Raw genomic sequence first — 26,350 nt, forward strand, 5'->3', positions numbered from 1 at the left:
GAAGTCTTACACCTTTGTAAAATATGATGCCTATGTCTTTAGTCCTTGCTCCTGTGTTGTGAGTCTCTTAGTTATTTAGTACATTTAAGTAGGCAAATTATTTCTTGAACGTGATTGGTTTATAGAATATTCATTTGTGTATAATTCAATTCATTTTGTAAGTCTTGATAAAAGGAGGTAGTTATTAAGCTTCTTGACTGGTGACACGAGTGTCCAAAAACGAATTGTCATAGGCACCCAAATGAGTACTGAACTAAGTACTAGGGCTCTGGATCCATTAAATAGAACTGCCCACCTACCTGCTAGGTTCCCACGTACCGTGAGCAGACTCCAAATCAACAAAGTGAAGATTATTTATTTGACTGAGCAGTAATGATGCCCTTCAGCTTGCTGAACGAAATCTGTGCACTACTTTACAGATGCTTTGATTTAGAAAGATTGTAGTTCGTCAGTTAACGCTTTTGTATAGTAAAAGTAACTGCTATCTACATTTTTAAAGTGTTTTAATGACTAATAAATCGATTTCCTGCATAGAACGATTCAACAGCCACTGATTTCTAATTGTGCAAATAACATTAAGTGAATTTAAATGTCACCCATTTGAAGGTTGCATTTGAAGTGTATGACCAGCACACTATACCATTTATGAAGTGTAAGTTCCCCTCTTCTGGTAAAAGGGCTTATTTATAAGCTACTGATGTCTTTCTTTCTGGTAGTGAACTATTTAAGCCAAACACATATTAGCAAATGTTTCTTGAAGCCAGTAAACCAAGCTTCCATTTTACTATGAAATGAACCCCAGTAACCCTCCAATTCACAGCACAAACTCCTAAAGTTTAAAGAGGGTACACAACTGCAAAGAGTGTCCCTGAGATTGTGAGGCCGAGCCACGAAAACCACAGTCAAGCTTTCCTTTTGCTGCAGAGATTGAGCAAACCCTCTAATATAAGCTTGAGTGACACATTTTAAAGGTTTTACAAATTACTTGAAAATGCACACACTTTAAAGCTAGTAACACAACATGAAAAGTTGGTTGACAGCAAAATTACTTTTGAGAACACCAGACTCGGGTTCTGTACCCAGGCTCTTTGAAGCAAAGTAAATTTTTTCCAAGCGCAGGTTCAATAACTAATGTACATTTGATTATTGGCAGCATTAAGTAAAAATACCTTAAATATGTGTAGCGTTGTGCATTTTTATTTACCTACTAAAGAAACAGGAGCTTTTCCCTCTGCCTGGATGTCTGATCGGTTGCTGCGCTTTCCTGAACATAGTAAACAGCCATGTACAAAGCAGCTCCCTGGGGCAGCATTTGACAGGAACCTTTGACTCACAAGCCATGAAATGAAGGTGTGGTCTTTAGGGAGTGGGTTGTGTGGGGGCGGGGACAAGGTGATGGCAGGGTTGCTGAAGGGGAGGAAGTGTTCCCTTCAAGGCTGAGCCTTGTTAAATTCTATTGTGATGTATGTTAAAATCTGGCCACATTACAAAAAACTCCCATCGATCTTTCCTTATGAACAGTGAACAAGAAAATAAAAGGCTCGATGTGAACATGTCCCGATAGCTGGTATTGAACTAGAATAGACTGCAGTGGGCATACAGTGCCCACCGCTGCTGCTGTCTGCCAGCCAACTGCGCCAGATCCTGTCCATGTGAGGAGGGGTTCTTTGGCAGTCCCTACAGTACCAAGACCCCCCTCCAAAGATTGTAATGAGGATACTAACGAGAAGTCTGAGGGGATTGGAGGGAATCTGGAAAATGTCCCTTAGAGTTACTAGGTCAATGCATCTCTAAGGGGCACAGACTTGAGCATTCTCGTGTGCATGTCAGTACCCCATCACTAGTGCTGGTTTCACCCTGATAGGCAGATGCTACCAGCATAGCAAGGACTATTACCCGCCTTGGGCTCACTGGCCTGATGCTGCTGGGAGCTTGAAATTGGTGTGCTGTACAAAACCCTTCTCTATTCGTCCTCTCCAGAACGATCAGTACTACTTAATGAGGACGATTCACAGAAGACATTTATAAGTATGGGAAGTAGTACTACAGAAGTACTCTTTTAAATACTCTTACATGCTTCTGTGATTCGGCCCTGAAACATCATACTTCCTATTAAATAAAAGTGGAGAGAGGGTGAAGTCCTCTCTGGTTGTAGCAATTGAGCATAAAAACTCCATGAATACTCCCATTTTACATGTGTTGGGCCAGTTCACAAAGTGTATGTGAAAGAGTCACACCGAAATGTATTGCTACAAAAGGTATGAGTAAGCGTGTGTTCTGAACTGGAAGGGACATTAGCCACAGCATGGAAGAAGGGCTTTCTGTAAAGTGAAAATATTTTCCCTCTGGAGACAAAACAGGTTTTAATGAAGGGGAAAATGAACTGCAGCCATAAACGTGTCCTGCCATAAGTTTACCATTACCTAGCATATTCCTAGAAATCTCCGAAAGTCAGTGAATTACAGGTCTTGAATATGAGCCCGTAGTGATTAAGAGCACGCAGATGGAAAATCCAGCACCGAGCAGGCATCAGCCAACTTCTGCAGGGTTTTCAGAAAGTTTTCTGAATAGGGAACATATTTGTTAAAGATTATCTGAATGTATAAGGTAATTTCTGCTCCTATATAATGGTAGTCGGATTCTGCTTCGGGTCTTAATCTTGTTCCGGAAAAGATCACAAAATGCCCAGTTGGTTCAAAGAATGTTCTGAACACTAGAACTATTACACAGAAAATAATGCTCTATCTAACCTGCCCTTAGGTTCGCTACAACAAAGTAACTCTGCCTATATTGTTGCATTTTGGCTCTAAACTGTTGGACTATTGTTTGCACCACTAAATAATTTTGTCTGCTGAGTTCCCTGTCCTGATCCGTATGTTCTGGAAAAAAAACATAACTTCTTAGGCTTTAAATCAGAAAGACTTAAAACTGTGCTGTTCTCCAACTAGTTTGGTAGCCACGTGGTTGAGTCTAAATACTATAATGGTACAACAGACCACTGACTGGTTTGTTGAATTGCTGGAGATTCTAGTGGGGTAGGTAAGCCAATCCATAAGGGTAATTCTGTACACAGTGATGTAGGGTTGCATCCAAGTTAGTATATACTCCCTGGGCCTCAACTGTAGGAGCAGAGCAGGGCAGGCTTGGCTCCAGAGCACGTTTTCTCAGCAAATTGCTTTCTTATCACCACAATCCATGAAGATCCCCATGCAGGTCAGGATGCCACCATGACCCTGAAGGTTCGCTTCCCATCACCCGACATTAGCAAGCCTTTCGGATCCGCCTGCACTGTCTCCACCCCCTGTTGTGTTCCGGATAGCATCTTCTTTCCCGTCTGTTTCTTCTGAATTCTTCTTGTTTTGACCATTGGACAATATATTATCACGTCATTTTGGGAACACCAAGGCGCTTGATTGTATATGATAATTGTGGTTATCTCAATTAATAAAGAGATTCGGAAAAAAAAATGCTTTCTTATATGTTTCCATCCAGTCCTGTTTGTTTACGATTTCAGAAAGATGTATTGGGCTAAGAAGTAGCTAAGTGACATGAGGCTAAAAGTATTTATGAATGTAGTTTACCTTGTTGAAATATGAAAATGAACAGCATGTCACAAAGATTAGCATCAAGGAAATTCTTTTATTTTTTGAAAATCTGGTAAGTGAGAATAAGAAGAGAGTATCTTATTCTAAATGTATAGCATACAAAAATGTACATACTAAAAGGTAGTTCTAAAGAGCTAATTTTATGTGGAGAGCCTGGGAGAATATAGAGAGGAGACTGTTCTCAGGTGAATTGAGAATATCATTTGATGCATTTTAAAGTGATTGTTTAGTTAAATGTCTATTGAGCTTATAACTATTTGTTCCTAGACATGGCTAATTTATTTAATGAATGCTCTGAAGAGTGCTTAGGGGCAATATAGAAACTGGAGATCAGTTTTAAATTAATCAACATATTGTTTTGATTGTATTTGTGAGGTGTGCACTTTAGCGTGCTCTGGGTTAAATATAGATGAGGGGTGTTATAATTAAGTACTTTTTTATTATTTTCTTTGAAAATGTATGTTCAAATAATATTTACCCATGTAAGGTTTCTCTGTGATATTTTGAATTGTCGCCAGTGAGCGAAATGCAAAGTGTAATGATCATGACCTCGAAAGTCTGTCATTTTCTGTATATTTATCAGAAGTGCTAAAGAGAACTCAAATGTAAATTTGGTTCATTCTAAACTCTGACACTGTTAATATTACTGGGAGAATAAAGAAAAGGGACTGAGTCAATTTAGAATGGAATAAAAATGATGCTGCCAAAATCAATAAAATGACGAACAACTCCATGAACTGTGTTTGAGGCATCTGGGAAAGTGCCACAAGGTGGATTACTTGATGGTCATCACACAGATGAGTTTTGAGGTCCTCATATCCTATGCATGTAATACTTTCCTGTTCATCAATGTCTCTTATCGAATTGCCTTGGATTGTCTAAAACAGCCTGAGTTGAGGAATCAGAAACTTTATGAGATGGAGGGTGAGGTTGAACCACCTTTGTAAAGAATACTGCCAAGTTACATTGTCATAATATCAATCCTTTTTGAGGGCTCACTCACTACCCAAAAAAAGTGTGAGCATAAATATGGACATGTTCTCCATCAATTATCACTAATATAGAGTTATGTTCAAACAAGATGATGGTAGGGTAAAATCAGAATAACTTAATAATAGATGGTTAGAATAGACCTGGCAGTAATAGAAGTGTTGGAGAAAAAACTTAGTTAAGTATTACTTAGTGCTAGTGGTGTTACAGAGTTAAAACATATAACTTTTTTAATTTGTAAACCAGTAAATGCCAGGAGGAGGACTCTGAAGCTTGCACCACCCAGTTCCCCTGCAGGTCTTACTAGTGTCTGTACCAACACAACTACTGTGGTAAATTGGGTTGGTGGTTGAGGTGGTGAAAACCTACTCAAGCAACAGCCACAATCCTTGTCAAATTTAACCATCATAAAGCTACTAAATTAAAATGTGCTTAACCCTCTGGTGGCTAGGCACAAAAGCAGTCAGGCTTACCATAGAGGCAATGTGTAAAGTATGTATGCAGCACTTAAACAGTAATAAACACAACACATGAAAATTTTGATTAATGATTTGACACCAAAATGACAAAAACCCAATCATTAGAACCTGAAATATGCAATTTCAAAGGTATATGGTAAGTATACCACCTAAACTACAAAGTGCCACTCACAGTTATCGAGTCACTCAAGACCAGATGAAAGTCACAAGTTCAGGCAGATTGCGAAGTCCAGTTCGCGGTGAAGAAGGCTATGAGCAGAGCCAGCTTTAGCGCTTTTGCCCCCTGTGCGACTGTCTTTTTTGATGGCCCACCCCATGACCACCTCCTCAGATTCACTCACTACCACCCGGCAAATATGCCCCCCATCTCTCCATAGCACCCCTTTCACTATCATTAATTTGCTTTAAAGCGCTTGTAAAGCTGGCTTTACTAATCCACTCAACTATCTACATAAAATATAGTTCTGTTCTTTGCAAAGGCATATTAACCCTCTGCACTATTTTATGGTGGGTCAAAGCTGCCGCTAGACAAAACTCTCACCTCTCTCCCTAGCAGGAACATTATTCACAAGAGGTATCTTGACATTTTAATTGTTTCCTTAAGGCTGGACGCACAAGGAACTTTTCAGCAGGTGCTTTTAAATCACAAGTTTTGTAAGTCGTTGCTAAATACATTGCCACCCCCCCCCCCGAGATCAGCGCCCCCCAATCTAGGCCAGCACCCGGTGTGGCCGCACCGCTCTCACTGCCCTAAAGCAGACCCTGGCCGTGTGAAGTAGGAAGAACAAAACAGATGATTGTCACTGCAGCGCAAAGAGCAGGCTAGGCATCATGGACGGTCGTCACTGTATGAAGGTCCTGTTCAATGTTGAGGACGATAGTTTCTGAAGCTTCACATTGGCGGTCACCACGAGCTGTTGATGCTTATTGGTGAAGTGCAGATCTCGCATTGCCATTAGTTCCTAGTGGTCGCTGTAGTGAGAAGAGTCGGATTCACCGGAGCTTAGTGTTGAAGGTCTGTGCGGGCGGCAGGCATGAATAGACCTGTTCGCTATCATGAAGAGCCCAAAACTTCAGGATTTTTTCTTTTCTTCCAGGAGAAGCTCAACTGATGCCATACCAAGGGTCCAGGACCCAGGCGGCACCTCTTGAGAATCAAACTCCAGCAGAGGCCAGCAGTGCTCCGCCATGTCTATTTGCAGATCCAGGCAGGCCCAATGCAGAAGGTGAGATGGGAAGGCCTCCGAAGCTTGTTATGTTACTGTATCTTAGAACAGGGTAGGTCCCTAGCCCTTGTAGTGATTCCGGTAGTCTGAGATGAAGAGAGCAGGTCCAGTCTTCTTTCTCAGTCAGCAGGGCAGGTCTCAGGCAGTAGAGCTGTCTTTCCTCCGTAATATCTACAGGTCCACAAGTGTTCTGAAGAGTGTGTCTGATGGTCCTAGTTTTATACCTGGAGCCAGCCACTGGAGTTTATTCCCCACAGAAGTGTCTTGAATTACCTGCCCCTCTGCCTCTCTCCACTGGGTCTGGGGTCACAAAAGGCTAGTCTGACATTCCTTTTGTATGTGCTGAGGTAATCTCTCTTTGAAGTGCAAGTGGGGCTGTCCACAGCTCTGCCACCCCATCCTGCCAAGTCCCAGTTCCTCTTTTGTGTGGCTGTCTGCCAAGAATACACAAAGGTCAACTGCACCTTAGTCATGTGATCCAGGAAACAGGCTGTAGACACAAAATTGTTAGGACAAGCAAATGCCAGCTTTCTAAAAGTGTCATTTTCGGAATGGTGACTTAAAAGGGTTTTAAATTACAATTCATGTGAGTGTAAAGAGTATTTTTGCTATATGGTCCCAAATCAAAGTTATCACTTATCAAAAGTAATAAAGCAACCAGGTGTTAGTCAATGGGAGAGATAAGCCTTACAACAGTGAAAAACAACTTTAGGATTTTTCCCTGTTAAGACATGTAAAACTGAAAACAATTTGTCCTCATTTTTAAATACAATACACCCTACCCTATGTTCCTTTAGGTCCTACTTTAGGGCCTGGCAAAAGGTTTATTTTTCCGGCTCTAAATGCTAGTTTAAAAATGCACTGCAAGATGCAGTGGCAAGACTAAGACATGTTTCAAAGGCTATTTCAGTGGATGTACAATGAGTGCTGTGGGACCACTAGCAGCATTTAATATACAGGGCCTGGGTACATGTAGAATGATTACTAGGGACTTACAAGTAAATTAAATGTGCCAATGAGTTGAATTTTACCATGTTTGAGGGACGGAGTGCAAGCACTTTAGCAGTGGTAAGCAGCGATAAAGTGGACAGAGCCCTTAAGCCAACAAAAATGAATTCAGTAAAACAGGAGGAGTGAAGGCAAAAGGTTTGGGAATGAACCTGTAGAAAGGGCCAGGTCCAACAACTAATAACCGTCACACACCGACAAGTGGGAAATTTCAGACTATTCCCTGCCACCCACAGCTATAAGAATGGTCTATGCAGCAGGTATTATGAATTTATTATGTATATTGAATTCTTATACACTCGTTTTGTTCTCACCTCAAAATTAGACAAACAGCTCCACCATGTGGTGGACTGTCAAAGTGCTGCTTTTGAGAAATAAGTACCAGTGCCGAGCACTGGCAAACACTGGTTCAAATTAAGCACTGCCCGTATGAGACTAGAAGGGACTGCTGGCCATTATCTGGCAACAATGTCTGTTTATGTATTAAGCAAGTTATATGGCCATCCACCCTTCCTTTTTAGGTGCAGGACTGCTCAGGTCTATTGGGAGAATAAACAGAACTCCTGAGGTATGCTTCATTGCAGCATTACAGTCTGTGCCATAAAGAGTATTCAACAGTGTTTCAGGGTACTTTAATTAATTGACCATTGCTCCCCTTCCCTCAGGTGACATATAAATGCATAGATGTCTATGGTATGTATGTACCCGTGTTCTTGATTTTTCCCTATTTCCAGGTGCTATGTACAGTAAATCCTCTCACCCTACCCTTTACCCACCCCTAGACTAGGACCACACTCTGTAAATACAATAACTAAATAAATAAACATATTCAAATGACTTGATAGACTTATAGGTATTTTCCAGTAATCGCTAGATTAGATTTTTTTCTGAAATGTTTAATATCCCATCTAGCCCAAAATGAAAAGATACACATTTCAAACTTTTTTTTGGGTGGGTGGCTCCTTCCTTTGTCATCTGTTTTATTTAAGTTTTTATTTCGGCTATATAATAGGGCAAGAGCCCTACCTTCGTGGATTCTTAATGCCCATAGTCCCCAACACTTCTGGTCCTTGTTGATGATACAAAATTAAAAAAGAAAGTACATTATGGGTCACACCCCTAGTACGAGAAATATACTATTATGAAACAATAGTTAGATTACCCAAAAAATGGCAAAAACATTTAGTCACAGTCATACAAAAGGATTGTGTACAACTGGTATCCTATAAAATATTTTTGCTGTTCCGCTTTGAGACTTACATTGTAAAAGTAAGTTTGTGTTAGTTATTGGAGGCACATGGCATTCAATAAGTTAACTTATTTGGTGTATTTATTTCCAAGTAACATTCCTAGCCTTCATATGAACTCTAAATGGCACTTGGCATCTTGTGGATTACCTTGTAATGGTCAGTTTCAAATGCAAGTTTATGGACTTCACATCTCTCAGTTTTAGTCACTATTTAAGAAAGGGCAACCAGACACCAGAATACTGGTGATTAGGATACATCTTTTGAGGTGATCTGAAAACCAGCAATTGGTGTTTTCTCCATATCGATTTGGGACAAAGGGTGACAGTGTAGTCAGGAGTCTTCAGGTTTGTGTAGGGAGAAATTAGATTTTAGTAATTGGAAAGAGCAAGAGACAGGACAAGAGGGGGTATATTACATTGTTTGGAGGGGATTCTTTGTATCAACAGTGCATGCATTGGCTTAGCATCTACTAAAGGACAGATACCCAACCCTTTTCACATGCCAGCTCCTCTTCTTTGCATGCAAAAAGGCCAACTCCCCTTCAGTCTGTTAATCTGTACAGTACTATGATTACATTGACTATCCTCTTCCAGTGCCATTAACCATGCCCATCCCCTGCTTGTTCAAAGCTCTACCCGATCAAACCTTATAGTGCATGCAAAAATACACCACAGTGCCAAAGGGCAACAAACTGGAAGTGTACCATTCTCAATTCAACATCTTTACACATTGACAACATAAATATGTTGCCCTCTTGCAAATCTTTACCCACCTATTAGAACATGTTCTGCATGACCCCCTTCATGAATCCAGCACTATCTTCTACATATTTGCATGTGCATTGACTGACTCAACTACACTAAAGTATTGGTACTATCAGAGCCAAGTGACTCTGAGAGGCATCTTAAACTGCTCAGAGCCATGTAGCAATAAAACTCAGACAGGCCAAATACATGGAGTAGAGCAGACACTCAAGTGCTAAGAAGTCACATCAGTTGCAGACAAGTGGCAAATGATTATTTTAATTTATAAAGTGGTTGATTTATAATTCACAACAAAATCCTATAAAATATTGATTGTATACCTGTATACAGAAACAACGAAGAAAAGTATATTACAGTTCATCAATATTTATGCAGAATATCTGATTTTAGCTACAAATTTCACAATCAATAACACCAATTAAATAATCACAGCAGATAATTTTGTGTACATTTTCATCCTTATCAGAACTGGGGTTGTAAAAAGATGCTATGGTAGCTTGTCTGGTTTCCAAAAAGTGATCAGTATTAAAATAATAACATGCATAAGATCCTCCTGAGCTCTTCTATTTACCAAAAATCCTATATTTGAAAAGGTAAACTTGCTATGCATTCCATTTTCTCATACCTCATAGACGTCTTACATGGGATAATCTAAATCTCATAAAAAAGAACACTGGAGACAGATCAATATCAAAATCCAGATAGCAGCCCTATCATGTAACTTAGTCACTCAAAAGCACTGGGCATAGGAGGATTCCCCCCTAAGATAGCTAAATCTGCCATGTGATATGTCAGTACAATTTTATGGCTGACCATAAGCATCAAGTGCAGGGATTATAGCAAAAACAATTCAAAACAGTTTAAAACTTCAATCCAGGTTATAAAAAAATTATACTTATGCATAGTAAGAGAGTTCCATAGCAAGATTTTATCCTAGATGGGCACCTATATTGTCTTAAGTTCTTCACAGAACTCCACTGTAAACAGAGTATGAGTGCTCTACACAACAGGATATAAATTAAAGCTCAAGGTGCACAGACTAAGCAAGGCTAGAACTTTACATTCTGAAAGCTGGTCTCCAGATGCTTCTATCCAAATTATTAATTATATGTGTCATGTGTAGTTATCAAGCCGGCGTACCATACATTAGTACTAGGGGAAACTCCGCATTAGGCGCTATGGTCCAAGGAGATATCTGAAGAGAGAAGTCTCATTTATAATATTGTAATAATGAATTACCCATAGTCTTTACAGTGCTCACCTTTCCTTCACTCGCTATTTCCCATGCTGTTCCATAAACAAACAATACCCATCTATTGATGTGGTATACTAATGTTTTTCCCATACTGTTGTTTTGGCTCAAATATCTCCTCAGTTTGATGGACCAAAGGATATACTTTTTGTCCTCTCTACATTGTTGACTAGGCCATTAGTGCCAGTGGTGTTTAGTCACAGATCAAATTGCCATCTACATAGGTTATTATGATTTTTTTGAAATCATCCAAAGCACATACATAATTCGTCAGTGCAAGTCTGTACTCCGCACACCGTTACTATTAAAACATGAATACGAAAATAAAATAAAAGAGCAATACTGTCTTTTCTATCCAGAAACTGTATAAATATGTACATGCTTTTGTTTATTTAAACCATTCTAATATATGTAACTGTATTTTCTGTACTGATATATATTGAGTTACCAAACATTATTATGGGAAATGTGGAGTTACCAACACCTCAGGGAGATGGCAGAAGACAGCTCACGTTACCAGAGCCGTGTCTAAGAGATGTAGGCTCCAGCAGATCTCTTCCTCAATTCCTCAAAGTTATACTCCCCCTAGTAATATCCCCACACTCGCATACAAGTAATATGAAGAGAAATAACTGTGCCCAACCTTAGGTGGGAAAAGGTGAACCTTCACCTGTCTGCATACAGCTTACTGATAGTAATAACAAGGTTATGAGATATGACCCACATCAACCGCCTTCGTTTTAACAAGGCCACTTGCTGAAGGCGGGACTTAAATCAACAAATGCACACTACAATGGTATTCCCCCATTCTTTAAAGAATTAATACCACTTAGCATTAAGGCAGTTGGATTGTGGCCGTTCCTTTCATGAACCTTGTTTGGATTATGGGGATCCCAGAAATGGCTGCGTCCCAAGCAGGTGGCGGGCATCTTAGAAGGAGGAGGCAGCACTCATGTAGAATAGACAGCAGTTTGTGGGATTATTCATGCTAACATTTGTAGGTTGAAGCTTGCCAGACACGGCATCTGTCTGGTTGCAAAAGACATATTAAGGACATGTCGAAAGCTGACCTGGAATGCAACCCCACCCATTCTTTTCATTGGCTTTTTGTTTTGCCACTTTTATTTCCTTGCTTTCTGGTCCATGGTTTTATTTGTTTTTGATTTAGCCCATCCATCTAATCCTAGGCCCTGCTGTGGAGTATAGCCTGTCTATCATCTCTCTGATTGGATCCTTTTATATTTTAGTGTCTGCTTTTCGGGGACTTCTTTTTTCCTTTTCTAAATGCACTCTATCACTGTGCATCAGTTTCCCTCCTCTCTGTATTTTCCCTCTTTCCAAGCGCATTTCTGTTCATAACATTATAAACGTTCTATTTTTAACCCGTTTTCCTTCAGCAAGTCTGTGTAAATTTAGTTTTATATAGATTTACCCATATGCTTGCTGTCCTGTGCACTATCAGTTTTAAATAATTTTATCTAGGGCCTTTCCAATTCTTCTATTTGCACATTTCAATTCTTACTGTTAATACTATCATAATTTTAAAAACTTTAAACCATGCTTTTCTTCAGCATTCCGCGAGAGTGCATGCATTGTTGCCATTTCCAATATTTGCCCACTTCTCTCAGCAGGTTTATTTTCATAACATTATAAAAATGTAATTTTCTCCAACTTTGTCCTTCAAGCCACTCTTATGTGTATGCTTTCACTCATATATAGTTTCACCCTTCGATTCTACATTACACCATCGACAAGTAAGCTCACTCACCTCCTCCTGCTTCTACATTCTCTGTATGCTCTGCCGAATCTTCAAATGGATCCCTACCGACACCAAAAAGACAGTCAGACACACCCTGGTCACCGGCTGCCTCGAATAATGCAATGCTTTCTATGCCAGAGTGTCCTCCGCGCTACTTACAAGACTCCAGACTCCACAGAACACCGCGGCCACACTCATCCTCAATCTCCCCAAGTGTTCAAGCATCACTCTGCACCTCAGAACCCTCCACCGGCTCCCTGTCCAGAAGAGATGCCAATTCAAAATCCTCATACTCACATACAAGGCTCTCCACACCCTATGGCTGTCCTACATCAACCGTCAACTGAGCTTCTATGTCCCACCAAAACAATTACACTTCACCTCGCTAAACCTCGTACACACACCCCGCATCCATCGCAGCCGCAGCAGAGGCCACTCCTTCTCCTACACATCAGCCAAGTCCTGGACCAGCCTGCCCCTCCACCTCTGAACATCTCCCTCCCTGGTGGACTTCAGAAAGAGACTCAAGACGTGGCTTTTTGATGGAGACACCGCACCCTCAGCACCCATATACAATTAGGGGAGATAGTGCTGCGCTTTACAAATGCTATGATTGATTGATCTCTTGCTAATTCACTTTTCTCCATCTCAGTTTGCTTCCCTCTCTGCGCCCTCAGTATTGCTCCCCCCATGCACCCCTGTTGCTTTTGCCTGCCATCTGTGTTAATTCCCTGAATTTTCAATTTCGCCAGCACAATTAGCTGAATTTTGGTAATTCCTGATAAATTAAAGTTCTGGCTCTCTGCTGGAGGAATTAAAATGATTCAATGGTTTCTTAAGGTAGAAACTACTGCATACCACTCGGCACCCTTACATACTGTGCAGTGATAAAAACTTTTAATCACTGCAGAGTGATTAGGGTGCTGATTGGTATTTGGATGTGCTATTTTCTTAGCACACAATGCATTCTCTCATCCATTTTTTCGACAGGAAGGTGCAATTTGTGCTAAGACAAGATCTCCAAATGCCCACTCAGCCCGTCGCAGAATATTGCAGAATCTGGTGGAATTCTGTGTGGTTCCACAGAATCAAACTCCATGAATTCTGCCCACCCTACTTAATCCCTCCCTTCTTGTTCTTTCTCCCACATGCATTCTTTCCCCTGCATTACTTTTTTCTTGTTACAGATCCAGCTTGAATGGATAAACAAATAAAAATGATTGCGTCATTTTGTAGCTGTGGACATGCTTGGTGCACCCCCCTACAAAATGATGCAGCTGGCCACATGGACTTTTTTCGTGTTTATTAGCTTTGCTGCACAGCATGAGTGATATTGTGTAGCTTGGCTAAAAAACACTTGCAAAGCCTGTATATTCCAAAGGCGAGACCTATTGGCTTTGCCAATGCTCGTTTAAGATTAAGGCTAGTGAGGCCTTTCATCAGTTCTTGGGAAACATTTAAGTCTGTATGATGTCTTGAAACGGCACTGCAAGCATTGGTCCTCAACATCTAGGTACTGCTTTCAAAACCAAAATGCTCAGTCTGTCACCCCCACACCACAGAAAGCTTTTCTTTTTCAGTACGTTGAATACTTTACTGCACTACATCTTGCAATAGAGCATTTGTATTTACAGCTGGAAACTGGGACGATATTTCCATTCTTCCATTTGAATTTTTGGTTGAGACATGTAAACAATCACACTGTTTATTTATCCAACTTTTGACAAGTTTTTCTAGTAAGCATTTCACTTCCCCTCCCTTTCACCCCCTTCCTCCACTTCTGCTCACTCTTGTCTAACTCTTTCTGGCATTGTTATTTACCCATTAAATTCTAAGTCCTACTTGTTGGGAAACCTCTCTTCTTTTCTTACTCCAGCAAATACAGTGTACATAAACCATAGTGGCAAATGCCTTCTCGACACTAAGATTCACAGACCCCATACAGGTGCGTTTATGTGATGCAGAGTGTTGGTGTTGAGATGGCATATTTAAGAGCGTTATCTAAACGTTCTAAAGATATCTCTAGTCATTTTGCTGCATTGCGAGCCTTCTTGTTCTGCTAGATATATTTGTCGTGAAGAAGAAACCTTGAAACTGAGACAGCACAATGTGCCTAATCCTCGATCTCCCTAGCCATGGTGGTGGAAGAGATAGATTCTGCTGTCCAGTGGAGAGACCTCAGTAACCAAAAACAATTGATGAAAACATAGGTTTTCCCTGTAGCAAGGCATTAGCACCTCGTAAACGGCGAAAAACGCAGTTTGCGAGGCGCTAATGCCCGCACGTGATGCAGAAACACATTTGCGAGTCGGAAGCGACTCGCAAAATGTGTGTCCGACTCGCAAATAGGAAGGGGTGTTCCCTTCCTATTTGCGACTCGCACCGCGATGTAAGTTGATTTGCGTCCGCTTTCTCGCAGTTACCATCCACTTGAAGTGGATGGTAACTCATTCGCAAACGGGAAGGGGTCCCATCCCCTTTGTGAATCGTCACAAAATTATTTTTTCAGAGCAGGCAGTGGTCCTATGGACCACTGCCTACTCTGAAAAAACCCGAAGCAAAAGGTTTCATTATTTTTTTCTATTTGCAGCTCGTTTTCCTTTAAGGAAAACGGACTGCGAAGAGAAAAAAAAACTGCTTTATTTAAAAGCAGTCACGGACATGGTGGTCTGCTGTCTCCAGCAGGCCACCATCCCCGTGAGTGCGTAGACTCGCTATGGGGTCGCAAACTGCGACCCACTTCATAAATATTTATGAGGTGGGTCTTTGCGACCCCATAGCGAGTCACAGAAGGTGTCTGAGACACCTTTCTGCATACCAATTTGCGAGTTGCAAATTGCGAGTCGGAAGGACTCGCAATTTGCAACTCGCAAATTGCTGTCTACCTACATCTGGCCCTAACTGCTCACTACACATGTTCAATACGAGGGTGCTGGTTAGGCGGTGACATATAGGAAATGTAAAAGATGAAAACTATTTCAGAAGCTGTAGATTAGAAGATGTTAATTAAAAAAAGAACATCTTGGCACTTAAAGTGATGCCATAAGTGTATTTTTAAGAAATCTGCCATCATCAAAGGTCTCCTCAGTGGCTCCATTAAGAAGCTGGCATCAGATTAGGTGCCCAGGTTCTGATCTTTGGTTTAAAGGATGAGGAGGGAATGCAGGCAGGCAGAACATGTTTTGTGCTAAATCAGTTTATTCCCTTGCATCTGCCCCAATGGCGTCCATCATTGAACTGTAAGGACAAGCTCCATTCAGGTTTTTAGGATATTCTCGTACAATGTTTCCCTACATGCATCTAAATTGAAATAATTCAGAGTCAGTGGTTAATTTCAAACCCTAGCATGAAGTTGGCCCTACTGCACCACTATGAGAAACCGGTGACTGATTAAATGATTCTTGATAAACAGATACTTTTGTTTTTTTAGCATGTAGGCTGTCTTACTTAAGCCTCGTATGGAGTTCTATTTTTTTTAGTCGTGTGTGTACTCTAAAGTATGGCAGTCTAAGTAATAAAGGTGGGAACTGTGTAATGGTCATTTAAAAAAGATAAGTAATTTGACCATCCAGACAGTTAGCCGCAGCACTGGTCATCTCACCCATGCGACTAAACAGCTAATATTGAAAACCAAGCAGAGCAAACAACACGCCAATCCCACATTTTCACCCACCGAAGGTTATTGAAGGTCTTCATCAAAGGTGATAAATACTTCAGTGCCATATTAAGCCAAATGCCTGTTTGGAGCTTTGAGACTTCAAGTTCTGACCCAAGCTTCATGACCCCGACTGCCAGACTATTGCTAAGAATGGGGTTTGCTATCAAATTTTAGTTTACAAGAACCAGTGGTCGACCGGTGCACAATTGTGACGCTGTTTCCCTTATGGTCATGGACAAGTTAATGGCGTTGGCATTCTCGGCGGTTCTCTTGAGATAATTTTTTTGGGCTTCAGAAGTGCAAGTTTTATTTGTTTCTATAGCTATTCCAGCAAGTTAAGGGTGTCATTATTTTTGGTATCTCGGGCATCTTATTTTGCAAGGCATTTTTGCCAATTCGTGCATACTTACAAATTACAGCTTGAATAGATCCCTTTATTTCCAAGATGTGATATGTCAGTTTTCTTGGAGGCTGCAAAGTTTTCTGGACCATTCACAACTTTAGACTGATGATTCTCAAGTCTGTTTTGAGAAAATCCATGGTAACCGATATACAGTAACGCTCCAAGGACAAATACCAAATCATGTTCCAACCTCTATGCAATTATACATTTTTTCTTTTTTTTATGATTAAACGTCATGCCAAAGATTTCTCTTACGAAGGAAATGGCTACATCAGTTTTTACATAATTCTCTTATTGACTCTGCATGATTGCCTTGGGCTGCTCACTACACACGATCTTATATCATGGAATACTTAGAATTTCTACTGATGTTCCAACCCCTGGATGGATTCCAGAAAGTCTGTCCAATAACTGTGAAACGTTAAATATCTGAAGTCATCAACTCTGGGGTTTGGGCTTAAATCCAGCATAGGTTGATTTAGTCGAAGTACAGACACTTGTTTCCCAATAGTTCCTAGAAGAAGTCAAAGGGTTGCCATGGGGCTCAAGGGGAAATGGTCGATTCTCATAAGCTCAGTCACAACTGATGACCCATATCCAAATGTTACCCTACTGATACAACAGGCATAATATATACATGTGAATTAAAAAGCGCACATGGTATCAGGCTTTAAGTTTTCATATACCCACAAATATTCTGTATGCTGGTACATTATCTCACAGTTTGGTCAGCACTTCCACATAAAGGCCACAGGGGTGTTACGTTCTGTTTAACCCTTTCGTGACAAACGCATCTGTTGAATGCATGTAAGGCCCTAATGAAGATTAACATGTATTACCCACATGTCGATCTATGACCTTGCAGTTTGTGGATGACACTGCCATCTTGGATTATACTACCATAGAACTTCAACTTTCACTTGCACAACTATTGCCAAAGCAAAAATCCCGAAGTAGATTATGGGAAGACAAAAGTTTTAACTTTTTACAAAGAAAAGGAAAATCGGAAAAACTGGTGGATTGGGGCCCACCAGATCCTGAACGCCCGCTCTTCTAAATACTTAGGAGTTGAGTCTGAAGCTTCTGGAAACTACAAAGCACACATGCAGGAGTTAAAAAAGAGTGCAATAGCGAAAGTAGCTCATTCTCTAAAGGGTCCAACTGTTCAACCACTTCAAACAGTAATACTGCAAAATTCCTGCCTGCATTAAGAAACGGACTGATTGTTTTTCCATATAATTTTTAAAATTGGCAAAACAAGGTTCAGGCACAAATATATTGCATTGATTTTAAGCTCCCCAACTCTGTAACTAAGCCCAAATTCGACTCAAATTTAATCTTAGGGAGCAATCCATAACCCAACAGGTGATGCTGCAAAAATACTGGGTTAAGCTAATGCAAGAGTGTACAGGCACACTGAGTCAAACCAAAGTCATAAGCATAGGCTTCAGTAGTAGAAACTATTCTGAGCATGCTTCAGATGCAACTGTATTGGGATCTGAATAGATCCTACCAATCATTAAAAATGATTCTCAAAAAAGTTATTATGATAAAATCAAGAGAGGAGGACAGACAGAGGATCCGGAAAAGGCAGCATGGGCAACTAACGGCCGATACATGCCAATAATTTTGCAAGACTATCTAAACCTCTCATGATCATGGTCAGTAAAGATCGATTGTTTGAGAATAAGTCGTGTCCTGTTTGATGTGGCAGAAATATATCAAACTTGGAAACACCACTGAGCTTACCCAGCATGCCAGTTGTGTACATACCACAGAGAATCGGTAGCCCATGTAATCTGTGTCTACTTGCCTTCGAAGCAGAACGAAGGTTGCTTCTGCTACTGAAATTTTGCGAGGCTTATGTCAGAACATGTACTAGTGCAATATTTCTTTGCTTCAAAGGTAATCATGGCATTATCATCAGCAGGTTTGTAAAATGTATGAATTTTGTAGCAAAGAGCTTGAGAACCTGCCAGAATACAGACCACTAAAAGGAACTCCCAGCAGAACCAAAGTTTGCAAACCTTAATTTGGGCTCTTGGTTTGGTTGGCCGATTGAATTAGAAAATCTAGGAAACGAGCCAGTGACCAGCATCTTGGATTTGTCAACTATATATATTCAGTCACATGTTTAATGATGCATTTACTGGAATGGTCTTTATTTAATGCTTGCTCCTTGTTTACAAAGGCATTGTAAGGGTGAATCTAGTGAAGGCTGGTTATCTAATCATTGTTCCTTGCGTGCAAATGCTTTGAACTGGGGAAATGCTTTTCCTTAGTGAAATTCACTCTATTGTCAGTAACTGGACAGTGTCCAGCAGCTCTATCTTTGGCACCTGTCAGTTGAGATAGAAGCATATTTTATCTTAGAGGGTTTGATTTCTACAGTGATCCCTCCTTGTTGTAAATGCATTGCAATAGTAGGAACTTGGACAATGACCAACAGTTATTTTTCACTTTAATTCAATACAATAGCAGGATCTTAGGGAATGTCCAGAAGAAGTTCTACTTTCGATAACTGGAATGCTAACACTGAAGCAATATTGTTTGTTTATTATATAAAGCAGATACTTTCATGCAGTATTCATTACCTTATTGATTGCTATTTAAATCCGCTCACATGAATCTATGTTCTTTTAACTTTCCTTTATATTGAATAGTTTTCAATAACTGTCAATAAATAAATGAATTGTGCCTACTTCTTCTCTAGCAGAACATGACTAGAAAGAAAACACTCTTTTAAACGGGGACAAAAAATGTAACATGTTCAGCACACCCGTATATATTTTTTATTGTGAAGGTATATCCTATTTCTTACTTTTGCTTGCTGCACTTTGTTTATTTTTAAGCCAAAATTCAAATTAGGCAAATGATTTAATATACTCCTTTTGCTTCTCATCATACACTCAATATCCTTCCCTGGCATATTGTTTACAATGTAAAATCACACACAGCAGCCTGGGTTTCAAGAAAAGTCCATGATGTCTGGTCCAGTTCCAGAAGAATTGCTGCTTTCACCTAGGAAAAGCTAAATTGGGCAATGTAATGGGCCAAGTAGGCAAGGCGCAGATTGAGTACTGTCTACTAGCAATAAGCAATCCTTGATTTCCACGGGGAGCATAGGCAGTTCCTCAGGTTCAGAAAGGAGTTGTGCATCAAGGGTTGCCAGTGACTTATGATTCGGGTAGCATGCTTTGTTTGCCTACAGTCATGCGCTATCCTTGGGAAGCAGGGGAGAAATGGTTATCCAGGAGCTGGTTGAAATGTTTGAGGAAGTTTTTCTTAAAGTGGGACAGCTTGAGGCCCTTCTTGAAAAAAGGGAGACTAAAGAGTGTCCTAAGATGGTGTCCAAACTTTTCGAGGGGATGCTAATCTTCCCTCTTCAAGTTGTTGGGTTAAGTGCAAACTCTTTATTCTGAGGTTGTTTCACTGGATGTAGTGACAGGACACTTTTTAATGGTGCACCATTCAGTCTCACCCTTGACCTTGTTAGTTGTGTGCACGTGATTTAAATGTGATTCTTTGTCTTCACCAGGTGATAGTGGGGTTTTCCAGGGCAGGGAGGATATGCACCAGTCTTCTAAGTCTAAAGCATAGCCTCACTGCAGGTTCAGATTTCTTTGACGATTTTGGATCTCGATCATTAATCGTGTGTCATAGATCAAGTCACTTACTAAACGTCTACAGTGGTGCAGCAGTGAGGTAGCCATCTGCTAAATAGATTATGATGGACTCGTAGGTGAGAACATTAATGATATAAATTATAAAAAAAATAAAATGCCTAAGTATCTTGAAACCAACCCATTATACTGTAAACTACATATTGCTATCACCAAGGGAATGTTCTTGCAGTATTCGTATACCACCCAGTGTAATTCATCCATTATTACAGAGGTAGCTTATGTGTGTCTCTAGTAAAGGTTAACATAGCACGCCATAGAAAAAACATTATTGCATTGTTAATAACTTTGCTCACTATTGACCACTTTCCACCAAACACAGTAGAAAGTTCAAGCTTTCAGAATCACAAATAATCTAGGTTTGTCAAAAGATGAAACAGTTGTAATGAGGTCCCATTCCAAGTATCATGAAAATCCACTATGCATTATTAGTCATGAAGAACAAAACAACTGCTGCTGAACCTACACCAAATTCATCCGGCACATTCTGCATATCTTCATTTGATATCTTTCATGGATTTGGTGTATTTTTGTCCATCATTTTTAGATCGAGCACAGTAGCGCACAAGCACTGCTTTTTGAACTGTTGTAACCCATTTGTGTGCTTTAACCATGCACATTACTTTCATTTGTTCCTGGGCTTGCCTTTCAAAAATCCTGTGATGACACTGGTAAATGCTTTACATTTGTCCCGCCTTGAGGCTGTTTTGTTACGCCCTGCTGACTGACCCTGTTACATTGATTATTGCACAATTGCCAGAATACTTTAGCCAGGGCAAAATACTTTTTTCTTTTGTCCCTCCCCTTCACGCTCCATAAGAATCTCTCTCTTGCTATTTTAGCTACGATATTGTTGTATCTCTATATTCTCTACTTGATACTCCTTCCTCTACCATGTCCATTCCTCAGTATTCAAGAGAGCCTTCAATATCCACTTGTTTGAAGTATGTATATCAGACCCAAAATAACAAGTAACAAAGTGCAGAGTACTACCACTTGCTTCCTTATTATACATATGCAAAGGTCGAAAATATCTTGGTGATTATGACTGCTGTGTTAGGTCAAGATGAGATAATGATCAATCAAGTAGAGTAAATACATAGACTTGCAGGTCAGCTTACTGTATATGCATGTACTGTACTGATTGTGTCTAAGCCACTTCTGGAATACTGAATGGTCGAATACATTCAGTAAATCATGGCATTAGTCTTCTCCCTCAGTCACGTTGCTGTGGTTCAAGATGTGTACTATTAGAAACATGCCTTTGTTTATTGGATACAGCATTTCTGTGCTTTGGTGCCCTTTTTTGGACAGTGTTAGTGCGTAGAAGGATATGAAAAAAACATAACCGGAGAAAAACAGCCTTCATGTTGTGCAATGTTCTGACTCTGCTAGCTTAATTGGAGGCTTATGCAAATTTGTCAAAGTCATTAAAATGGTGAACAACTCAGGGAAGATACATTTGTTTACAGCCACCCAGAGTTTCTGTTGCAGTGAGTACTTAGTGATGTCTCAGTTCTGAAAGCTGGTGTCCACAGTTTGCATAGCTCAGTAGATGAGCTATGAAGTGCAGTTCAAACTCTGCACATTATTGAAGAAGTGTGTGTTTTGTAGTGTCTTGTGGCGAGGTGTGCTGGTGACCCAATTTAGTGGTGGCTGTTTAATTTTAGAACTAGGTGAACGCTGCGGCACATACATGCACATAATCACTTTCACCCATTCACAAGCACCCACACAGTTACATACTCACACTCACCCACTCACATACACATACATGTGCACTCTTACAGTGAACCTTTAACAAGCACAGCACACATGTGCAAATACACATTTATACAGACACACATGCACCCAAACATTCGATGGGTCACTTACTTGGGGACCAAAGGGTGGTGTTAGGAAGAAGCATAATTACCCCCAACAGAGCCAGATGCTTCAGACAGGCAGCAGGAAGAGGAATATCCTGCTGCCTCCTCTCATTGGGTAACCTGGTTAACTGTCAGCCAATAAAAGGAGGACCTTTCCTAACTCAGCACAAGATGGAGTTTGAACAGTGAGACTTGCTGATCCACCTCCACTCTATGATGAGTTGGTAAAAGGGTGATGTGAGGTTTTGCTGATTGCCCTGAGAGCTTCATGGCTGGACCCAAAGGGCTCAGGGCTGACTGTCCATGGCGTGCCTCCTTGTCATCAGGGTGAGAATCCTCATTAGACTTTTCCAGCTTCATGGTGTCACTGCCCTCAGAGCTTTGAAATCTGCACCCCGGCAAACCTTAGCTCAGGCTGTCTGGCACCTGCACATTAGTGCATATAAAGCGCTGGTTCCTGACTCTGACAAAATGAGTGTTTGTCAAGCTGACCATTGCTCAGCCTGACAAACACTCATCATCCACTAAAAAGGGCGAAGGGGGCAGAGCACCGACATCAACACTGAAGGGCTGCCACTGACTCAAGTCCTTTATGTGGTAACAGGCTTCAAAGCACATGATTAATTGATGAGAACTTCAACTGTGGGTGCCAGTTGCCACTCTTCTTTAGAGGCATGTGCCTTCAAGTACATCATGGGATGGGCCACACAGAACAATGTGACTTTGAAATAGTGGAAGTATTAGCATGTGCTGTAGCACTAGCATTGCATGAAAGATTATGAATGCATGTCCTATTGCTAAGCGTTAGGCTACAGTGGAGTCTACTTGAAAGAACCCATGGTATCAGACCAGAATACTTTCAGTACACCTTATTATAAATGTGTTTTGCACTAATGCTAAGAAACAGCATGCTTATACTATAAGACATAGCAGTTCAAAGTATTTATGGAAACATTTCTTACTGATTTGACAGCAGCTACTTTGAAGGTCAAATGCACAATATTGTGTGAGTGCTTTAAGTATGAAGTTTCCCTTACTGTCAATATGTGACAGCAGCAATTAGGAAGGTCGGTTGTACCATTATATGTGATTACAGCCGCAAAGAAGAATTTCTTCATCATAATATGTGAGAGGGCCATCTAAGAATATTGGCTTTGCCGTAATATGTGAGAACACCCACTAAGAAGATGTTCTATGCCATAACATGTGAGGACAGTGCCTAGGAAGATAGCCTATACCATAGCTTGTGAGAGCAGTATCTAAGTAGATGAACTATACCATAACATTGTAGAGTAGCTTCTGGGAAGGCAGACCATGCCATAATATGTTAGAGCAGCAGGTAGGACGATGTCCTACTCCTTAATATGTCATAGCAGCTACTAAAAGATCTACATTAACATATATGGGAGCAGCCACTATAGAAGATGTCCTACACCATAATCTCTGAGAGCAGCCATTGTAAGGACGCCCTGCACTGTCGTTTTTTAGAGCAGCTTATAGGAAGATGGACTATGCCATGATATGTGAAGAGAATATACACCAAAAAAGGGGCAGTCCCTGTAACCAAACTGGATAGGGGACAAAGGGAAAACAAAAGAACAAAGTATCCAGCAAGGATGAATATATGTTAATTGCCCAAGCAAAAACCTTAATTTTTTGCCGAAGAATAATTTCTTTATTCAAATTAAATAAATTAATCCAAAAGACCAAATAACACCTGTACATAACCTTAACAAATGTAAAAACAAGTACAAAACTAGAGACAAAAACAAAAGCACTGTGAAACATAAGAAGAAGAAAGGCTGCTGGCCCGTTTAGTGGTAAGCAGTCATAGTTCCAGGTAGTGGCTGTTGTGGGAAGGACATATCCAAAGTGGTGAAGACAATGATTCACTGAAATAAAAATTCAATCCATTCCCCAAATTGTTCAGTCTTATTCAGAATTCCAAGAGCCACGAATTTGTTTGATATAGTCGACGCGTTTCGGCCTTATCACATACGGCCTCCTCAGGACAAAAAGCAACAGTGCCTTGGTGATAGACACGGGGCGCTAGAAAAACGGGAGTGCGGAACTCACGTCTATAGCGTCTTCCTTGATGCGAGAGGTGCCGTGATTAAGCTGGCTAATTCTATCTCGGGTAAACATGCTGTGATTCAGTCACAATCCCGTTTTTCTAGCGCCTGCGTCTAAAAGGGCCGGTTTGGGCCTCAGCAAAAGGGGTTATTTTGCCAGGTCTACTTGGCAGTGTAAAACTGCACACACAGACTCTGCAGTAGCAGCCCTGAGACTTGGTTAAAGGGTGACTTAAGTGGGTGGCACAATCAGTGCTGCAGGCCTATAAGTAGCATGTAATGTACAGGCCCTGGGCACATGTAGTGTACTTTACTAGGGACGTACACATAAATTAAATATGCCAACCGGGGATAAGCCAATATTACCATGTTTAGGGGAGAAAGCAGAAGCACCTGAGCAGTGGTTAGCAGTGGTAAAGTGCACAGAGTTCTAAGGCTAGCAGAAACAAAGTCAGAAAAAACATAAGAGGAGGAAGGCAAAAAGTTTGGGGATGACCCTGCAGAAAGGGCCAAGCCTAACAATCGCTTTAAATAAATTGTATTTAATATCCTGTGATTATTAGATGATGGTTGTGCATCTATGACTCTTTATGATCATTCAGTGAATTTTGGTATACAGGTGTGATCATTGTATATATTGTTACAAAATATCTTCTATACATTTATTTTTGATCATCTATTTAGAGTATGCCTCATTTTACCCATTCATTCGCTGGAGTTTTTCCTGGATTGTTACTGCTTGGATTCATTTGCTACCTACCACATAGATTAATTTAAAAAGTTCAAAAAACTCAATGTGAATTGCTCCTTCGGGAGTTTCTTGTTTGGTTACTTTGTAATTTCCCTGTCTGCTGTAGGATTGTTGGGTAGCCCTATTGTGTTAACTAAGTTAGTGTTGCTGCACAGTCCTTTATGGTTTGCCCTCTGAGATATATTTCTGCAGTACTTGAGGCTGAAGGGACATGCCTTTGCACCTTATCTTAGGCATAGTAAACATGGGTTCCATTAGCTGACAAATTGAAGTTATTTTGATAACTAGTAGTTATGGTGGTAAGTGATCTCAGGCAAATCAACAATCATCTTGTATCTGTGTGTGTCCAGCTAGGCTAATTGTAATAATATGCTATTTGGTCTCTTCTTCGGTGCAGTCTTCCTCTAAAGAGGAACCATTAGAATATTTACTTTGGAGGGTAACAAGTGATGGAAAAATGGATCTGCATCTTCAACACTCACTTTACACAATGGATTCTGCTGGGGTGCTTTTTATTTTTTTAAATAAATATGCATATGGCTCTCTGCCGAATATTACAATGGTTATTTGTAATGTGTGCATTAAAGAATCCACATTTATGTGAAAATCAGTCAAGAAGATTGAAACAAAAAAGTCTTTATGATGCAAGTGAGGTTAGAAGTCTTGCTGCAGCCAGGGCAAGTCCTTGCTGAAAGTTGTGTTGCAGGCTGTTTCCCTCCAGGCAAAAGTGAACATTTGAGAGCTGGAAGCATCAAGTGCAGTCTTTAGGGTTAGATGACGGTTTCTTCACTTAAGGCAGGGGTGTGACGCAGGTCCTTGCAACTCTTCCAATGCAGGGGTCCCACCCTTCAGTGTCCCCATTTAGCCTAATAAATATGTTAGGTAGGGAGTCTCCGGGACCCCTTGCCACATCCTGCGGAGAGATCCTATCAATTTGAGTTTCACCACTAACTTAAGGGGTGACACAGAGGTGGTCCAGAGAGTATCTGAGAGGAGCAAGGTATTGAACATGGAGTTTGAGGGAACAGCGGGAACATGATTTAAAGATTTTGGCTCTGCATGGGCCATGGATGCCATAGGCTTTTTTCCTCGAAGTCGTTTTGTTTGTGTTTTCGATCAACATGAACACAGGAATGATTGGTAACGAGCTCTGTCGGAGGAATATTCAACTGATGTAGGCTGTTTTAGTGCAGTTTGTTCCACAAGACTGAAAACCTTTGAATGGAAGAAGGCGCTGATTTTCCCATAGATCTGATTAGCTAAAGGATGTAGTCTGTGCCAGGGCCAAGACGGATCACTGGTGAGAATGATGCCTAGGGCATGGGCAGTGCAGGGGCCCCCAGGGGCACCCGAGTCCCCCTTACCGCCAGCCTTTCCATGGCGGTGTTTACCGCCGTGGACAGGCTGGCGGTTGGGGACTCATAATCCCCAGGGCAGCGGTGCTTGCTTGCACCACTGCCCTGGGGATTATGACCGCCTGGCGGTATATTGGAGGGGCCAGCGGTATGGCCGTAGCTAAAGTGTCATGGTCATAATAGCTGGCTGAACACCGCCAGCCTGTTGGCGGTGTTACTGCCAGTTT

At 40.8% G+C, this 26,350-nt stretch overlaps 1 protein-coding gene across 5 annotated transcripts in view; it reads left to right on the forward strand.

The window, feature by feature from the left end:
- DENND2B (DENN domain containing 2B) overlaps positions 1-26,350 on the forward strand; it is a 916,594-nt gene that overhangs the window by 576,927 nt on the left and 313,317 nt on the right. Inside the window, exon 1 of one of the 5 annotated variants that reach the window (XM_069223661.1) lies at positions 6,171-6,300. The exons of the other annotated variants lie outside the window; for them this stretch is intronic. Coding sequence (XP_069079762.1) covers positions 6,186-6,300 — 115 coding nt within the window. The 5' untranslated portion in view covers positions 6,171-6,185. Of the gene's footprint in view, positions 1-6,170; positions 6,301-26,350 lie in introns of those variants that run through there. 5 annotated transcript variants of the gene reach the window in all.

The sequence above is a fragment of the Pleurodeles waltl genome, chromosome 3_1 (genome assembly GCF_031143425.1).
Source record: "Pleurodeles waltl isolate 20211129_DDA chromosome 3_1, aPleWal1.hap1.20221129, whole genome shotgun sequence".
NCBI lineage: Eukaryota > Metazoa > Chordata > Amphibia > Caudata > Salamandridae > Pleurodeles > Pleurodeles waltl.